This window comes from Ipomoea nil, unplaced genomic scaffold (genome assembly GCF_001879475.1).
Source record: "Ipomoea nil cultivar Tokyo-kokei standard unplaced genomic scaffold, Asagao_1.1 scaffold3199, whole genome shotgun sequence".
In the NCBI taxonomy this organism is placed as follows: Eukaryota; Viridiplantae; Streptophyta; class Magnoliopsida; order Solanales; family Convolvulaceae; genus Ipomoea; species Ipomoea nil.
The window spans coordinates 985,014-991,754 of record NW_017619627.1 but is presented as its reverse complement, the minus strand read 5'-3'; the positions used below and the strand labels follow the sequence as shown (position 1 = coordinate 991,754).

The 6,741-nt window shown below is 35.7% G+C and overlaps 1 protein-coding gene and 2 non-coding genes across 3 annotated transcripts; 2 read left to right on the top strand and 1 right to left on the bottom strand.

Moving 5' to 3' along the window:
* Window positions 1–1,087: 1,087 nt before the first annotated feature.
* On the top strand, window positions 1,088–4,332 carry LOC109168563 (protein ABHD17B-like). Its single transcript, XM_019317622.1, has 5 exons — window positions 1,088–1,697; window positions 2,562–2,598; window positions 3,084–3,320; window positions 3,399–3,446; window positions 3,602–4,332. Exons 1-5 carry the CDS (start codon window positions 1,393–1,395, stop codon window positions 4,007–4,009), a joined length of 1,035 nt encoding a protein of 344 aa, XP_019173167.1. The 5' UTR covers window positions 1,088–1,392; the 3' UTR covers window positions 4,010–4,332.
* An 843-nt stretch (window positions 4,333–5,175) lies between these two features.
* TRNAD-GUC lies at window positions 5,176–5,247 on the top strand. Its single transcript has one exon. It is a non-coding gene; the product is annotated as a tRNA-Asp (tRNA).
* Window positions 5,248–5,309: 62 nt separating this feature from the next.
* On the bottom strand, window positions 5,310–5,403 carry TRNAY-GUA. Its single transcript has 2 exons — window positions 5,367–5,403; window positions 5,310–5,345 (listed from the first exon to the last, which is right to left on the bottom strand). It is a non-coding gene; the product is annotated as a tRNA-Tyr (tRNA).
* Between the last annotated feature and the right edge of the window lie 1,338 nt (window positions 5,404–6,741).

The following is a 6,741-nucleotide window of genomic DNA, read 5'->3' as shown; positions in this document are numbered from 1 at the left end:
GTAGATGAATTATAATAATAAAAAAATGTAAATAAAATAAACATTTGGCAATACAGTCAGCAAAAACCTAAAGTTAACCTGTTAAAAATGTTAATTGCTCTTTTTTTCCGAGTTCAATGACTTATTTGTGGGTTGTTTGAGTTCGATGGCTTAATTACTTTTTCCCAAATAGTTCAGTGGCTTATTTGTACTTTATCCCATAATAATATATTAAATAGGTATAACATGTTTTCAAAAAAAAAAAAAAAAAAAAAAAAAAAAAAGAAGGTATAACATAGTTAATGGCTAATATATAAATGTAGTTGATATTTTATCATAATTCAGTTACTAGTCTTGCTCTATATTATTTATAATAATCAATTTTAACTTATATTTAGATCGATTTTATGTTTTCATTATCAATCCATCAATATAAATCAAATTTTTACTCAACCCTTTTTGACAGGTTTAGTCATTCATGACAGATTATTATGTGGACCATGATCTACATGGTATTATATAGATCATAATAAAAAGCACTGTTGTAAAAATCGACCAAGGCGTTAGGTGTCCGCGTCCAAAAATTAGTTGAGCGTCTAGGCGGCGAAATTAGCTTAGTCGGTCGATTTCTTCCGATTTCGTCTGATATTGTCTAATCCAGTCATTCGTAGTCTAGTTTGATATTTTGAATCTTTGTATGATTGAAGTATTTGAGTATTTTTATTTTTTAATATTATTTTGATGTTATGACTTATGAATTATCATTATTTAATTTATTTAGATGTGTTATTAGATTGAATGTTGAAAATAACCTCATTAAAATTGTCAAACTGAAAGTCTCCCACCATTTTTTTTGCGTTCGCCTAGCATCGCCTAGTCCGTCTAGGTATTAGCGCTGCCGGACGCTCGACTAGCACCTACTGTAACCATAACAAAAAGTATATTTTTAATATATCAAAGAGATGTTTCATTCTTTATCAGTCAATACTCAATATCACAAGATAGATTTACCCAAGAGCGTCGAGGTTGGTTACAAAGAATTGATGAATAATTAAGCATATTAATAACAAATTCTTTCCAAAGACTCTCGTCCTAAAACAGTCGCCGTCAGTGGAGACAAAACACATACTAAACAACACAAAAATCTGAAAGTCCAACGTTCCATAATCCCCTCTTCTTATTCATTTTCGCCAGAATTATCACTCCGAAATCCTTCTTTTCACGCGCACCTCTTCCCTCTTTCACTCCCCACGCGCCGCCTCCGCTCCGCCGTCTTTAGTTTTTGGATAAGGGTGGGAAAGGAGATCTGAAGAAAGTGAAGATAAGAAGGAAATAAAAAAAAAAAAGTTTGGGACTTTACTCGCCCCCTTTATTATGACTTAGCTCAATGATACTGTTTGAGAACGAAACCAAATGGGCGGAGTGACGTCATCCATCGCCGCTAAGTTCGCCTTCTTCCCACCGAGCCCTCCGTCGTACACGGTGGTCGCCGACGAGTCCTGCGCCGGGAAGCTTAGCATACCGGAGGTTCCCGCGAGGGATACTGTCGACGTTTTGAAGCTGCGGACTCGAAAGGGCAACGAAATCGTGGCCGTCCATGTGAAGCATCCAAAGGCGTCGGCTACTATGCTCTACTCTCACGGTAATGCCGCCGATTTGGGGCAGATGTTTGAGCTCTTCGTGGAGCTGAGCCTCCGGCTGCGTATCAATCTCATGGGGTAAACTTCTTAAATTTTGGATTGAATTTAGATATTTTTCGAATTTATCAGTCTTTTGATTGAAGCTTTCCGTTTATGTATCTGTGAATTTAATGGCTTTCAGTACTCCTATTCGCGGTTTTAGGAAACATTAGATTCTGTTATATGTTTAGAAGATTCTATTCAGTACTATTGCCCACAAAAGGCAAAATCCCTTGCCCCCGCCCAGACAGGACTGTGGAGGAGTAATTGAGTAAACCCATAAGTCATTAGTGGGAGTGGGAGGACCGCCTGGTGTCCACAAGGGTGAAATTAAAGATTATTGAATCTTTTGATGGTTAGAGCAAAAAGATTCAACCTTTTTCACTTTGGGTGACATTTGAAGTGTTCCTCCAAGAGCCCAGCAAAGTTTCCTCTTGTTGTCACAGTTGGATGGCACGAAAAAGGCATAAATGCGAAGCCTGGAAATTTTCTTCCAGAGCATTGATTAGGTTATATAAACATGATTTTGATCTGTCTTAGGGGCAGCTTCACTATAACTTGCATCTTCCCGGTCATTTGAAGGAACATACTATCACATTCGAATTATCAGTTATAATTGGCTGATTCTCGTTGTTGTTGTCAGTTTGGTAGTGAAGGATTTGTTAATTTGTCAGTTCTTTCTTTGTTGGAGCGGGAGAGAAGGAAAAGGGGAATAGAATACCTTTCTGTAGCACACCTTATGTCTGACTGGTGCATGAAATTTGCGTTTTGAATTTGTTATTCTGTGCGTGAGATAACATTGAACACTAACCATGTATAAATCTTGAAATGAAATAATCAAATTGCTGCTTCTTTTCTGAACAAGTTTGTTTTCTGATTTGTTTATATCTTATTTCCTTTTAGGTATGATTACTCTGGATATGGACGATCAACTGGAAAGGTTAGATGTATACTTCCTTTTGAAATATATAGTAGCTTATATAATTTTATCAAAACGGAGATAATCCCCCCTCCCTTTCTCCCTCTATAACTGAATTGAATTGACCCTGTTTTTGGTTGATGGGGTTGAGGGGCAAGGTGGGGATTAAGAAAGTAGGATCGGGATCGATAAATAGATCTGGTCTAGAAATACTTGCAAAGATACTATGATAGCAACATCTGACTTGACATTGTAGTACAACCTAAGACACGTTAAGATCAAGACACGTTGAGATCGAGGCATAGGTGCACAACATTCCACCTATAGAAGGGACTTTAGGACACACTTACGAGTCTTGACCTATAAACGCGTTTTAATAATAGAACTTGCACATGTTCAGAGAATGCTAAAGCGTCCTCACATTTCATGGCTATATTCTCCTTTGTTTTTGTTATATTCCCGTTGTCAAAAACATAACAGTCGTCATTTTTTTTTTTCTGGGACAGCCGTCTGAATGTAACACGTACGCCGACATTGATGCAGTTTATAAGTGCCTAAAAGAGCAGTATGGTGTCAAAGATGAACAGTTAATACTGTATGGCCAGTCTGTCGGCAGTGGCCCCACCATTGATCTCGCATCACGTGTGCAGAATTTGAGAGGGGTTGTTTTGCACAGTCCAATCTTATCTGGGCTACGAGTGTTGTACCCTGTTAAAAGGACATATTGGTTTGACATTTACAAGGTAAAAAAGACTCTACGTACTTCATTTTTCCTGTACTTTTGCCCTCTGGGACTTACTTGATTCTGTTATTTATTTCAGAATATCGACAAAATCAGTTTGGTGAGCTGTCTTGTTCTCGTCATTCATGTAAGTTTGCTGTGCCATTTTCTTTCCTATAACCCCTTTGGCCGAGGAATAGTGCCTAATTAGTTATCTTGCTTTCCGAAAAGTCTCGTTATCCATGCTTCCCAGGATCCCGTGTCGTTTAAACAATTAATGGAAGTTCGGGTTTCTGTATTTAGGGAACAGCAGATGAAGTTGTTGATTGCTCCCATGGAAAGCAGCTTTGGGAGCTTTGCAAGGAAAAGTACGATCCTTTATGGATAAACGGAGGCGGGCACTGCAATCTTGAACTTTACACCGAGTACATCAAACACCTGAAGAAGTTCGTTTTGAGTCTAGGCAAATCAAAACCACCCGCAAATGGATCTCAAAAGCCAGCACCGGACTCTGAAAACCAGAGTAAACCAGCCGAAAATGGTCCTCCTGCAGCGGATAGATTCGATTTGCACGCTGACGTCCCGGAAATTTCTAGAAACAGTTTGGACAGTCGGCTCGAGAAGTCTAAGAAGTCGAATAAACCCGAGAAATCTAGGATGAGCACAGACCGCGTGGACAGATTTAGGAGAAGAAAGGGCTTAGTCTGGTGATTTAGTTTAATACTCGAAGCTGAGAAGGCTAAGGTAAAGATGATGTCCCCGAATTTGCATTAGCGGATCATATCTAACTGCAGGCGTCGGATTTAGTGCGAGTATAATAGCGTCTATCGTTGCATCAAGTGGACCCTCACGAAGCAAAACGGAGATCAAAATAAGAAGTTGGCATCCCCTTTTCTTGTACAATCAACTGTCATTTTTACATGAAAAGTTCTGTAGTAGTTTTCTGTCTTGCTTGTTACTTCCTTGTACATTAACAACATCAAATTTGTAAGTTGGAACCCTTAATAGCAGCTCTCATTGTACCACTATGCCTATTTGATGATGGTTGTAACATCTGTGTTTTTTTACAGGCTTCAGTGCCTCATTTGGCCACCCTTTCATCACTGGCAGGACTTGTTAATATGGTCCATCCGACCGGACCCACCCTCTCTCGGGCTGAAATATTTAACTTCAACTAGGTTGGTTGGATAATTGGTTTGGTAACTAAAATATTCTAAGTTTGATTCTCTGTAGGGTTGATGTATTGATCTTCTTGGTTTGAGCAAATCAGCTTGGTCTCAAGTTGAAAATTTTAACATCACTTTAGTCAATGCAACTTCAATTAAGTTGGTTGGACAATTAGTTTGGTAACTAAAATATTCTAGGTTTGAATCTCTGTAGGAGCAATCTATTGATCTTTTTGGTTTGAGTTGGTCAGCTTGGTCTTCTTGATTTGAGCCAGTTAGCTATGAATAACCTAAGTTGGCTTACTTGTAATCTACTAATCTTTTGTCGACTAGGATCAAAATGCATGTTTCACCCAAAGCACACATTAGTGGTTGTGGGCTTCCGTGTAAATCAAAGTATTCACATTAATATTAGTTTTGTGTTTCTAAAATAATAAATTAAGTATAATCATCTTTATGTATAGACCAATAATGTGTTAACTGCATGCATATAATATGTGCTTTTAATTTATTTACAGACATATAATTTAATAACTGAAACTACATAATATGTTAATTATAGATATATATTTTTAGATCAAGATCACAATGTGAGGCAGTATATAATTGATATCTCTGACGCTGTTCTGCTTGATATATCCCGCATCATTGTCTAGTATGGTTGGCTCTTTACGTGTTATATATTGTTTTGTAAAACAATGTATCGCTGAAGTCGTTGTAGTATAGTGGTGAGTATTCCCGCCTGTCACGCGGGTGACCCGGGTTCGATCCCCGGCAACGGTGTAATGTTTTGAACAATTTTTGGTTTTAAATTTTCTTGCGTTTCAGATAAACAAACAAAAAATTCTGACCTGCCGGATTCGAACCAGCGACCTAAGGATTTCAGCACGCATATACTCAAACTACAGTCCTCCGCTCTACCAACTGAGCTAAGGTCGGATACATTGTCGATGCCCCAATAAGATTATTAATTCACATATGAAATAGGACTAAGACAAGTAATTTTATTGTGGTTAGAGACTGGAGCTAAACATGACTGCAGTTTGATTCCGTAAAAAATTATATCATGGACCTGGTTCATAAAAATAATACTAATACTATAAATTGTTCATAAAATTACAGTAATATTTTAGGTTCATAAAAATAGCACAAATTTATCAATTACTCCGTATTACTTAAATATATTAATTTTTATTTCTTTTTGTATAAATAAGATCTATAAAAATAACTACTTTAAGATCTTTAAAGCCACACCTATATTCATATATATATTTTTTATAGAGTTAATGCCATGTAGAGTCCTCTGAGTATAGTGGTTTTGCCACGTTTTGTCCTAAGCTTTCAAATTGACCACTATGATCCTTCGACTTTCAAATTGTTACCATTCGTGGTCTAAGTTAACCACCCATAGTCCTTCAACTTTCAAAACTTAACCAGTCATGGTCCTCCTAGAATTGAAGGACCATGGGTCGTTAAAATTTAATAGTTGAAGTACCATGGATTATTAACTTGGACCACAGAGGGTAAAAATTTGAAAGTCGAAGGACCACGGGTGGTCAATTTGAAAATTTATGACTAAATGCGACAAAATCACTATACTCGGAAGACCCCAGATGATATTAGCTCTTTTTTTTTTTTTATATAATATTTCTACAATTCTATGATAAACCTACAAGAGTTTATGAACATGCAATAGTACATAATTTATGAACTCATAATAGTAATTAAATGTAGTGATTTTGTGATGATGACTTTGTGATGGTGACTTTTTTTTTTTATCCAAATGAATATATTCAATAATATTTTAAATATTTGCTCAAAAAATATTAATATTATTTAAACTAAATTTTTAGGTAAACTTAATAGATTATTGGTTCAGATATATTTTTAATTATGTTATATATGCATATAAATTTAGTTTTGATATCAAATGTAAAAATCTTACATATATTAGATTTAAAAGTAAAAATTATATTTATTTCATTTAAATCAAGTATACCCAAAAATATTTTAAAAATAAGGTCTAAAAATTACTCAAAATTACACTTATGTTAATTTTATAATGTTAGTCTAAAAAAATAAATTAAAAAAATGAGTGTTAGTAAACAAGTTTTCTAAACAGAAACATAGAATGCAAAATTAGAAATAGAAAATAGAGAACAATTTCTTGAAATAAACAGATTTTTAGTTTGTATTTTACCTTCTCCATTATGAGTAATATACAATCCTTCACCACTTCTCACATATAAATTAGAGTCAATTCCATAATAAGGTGAA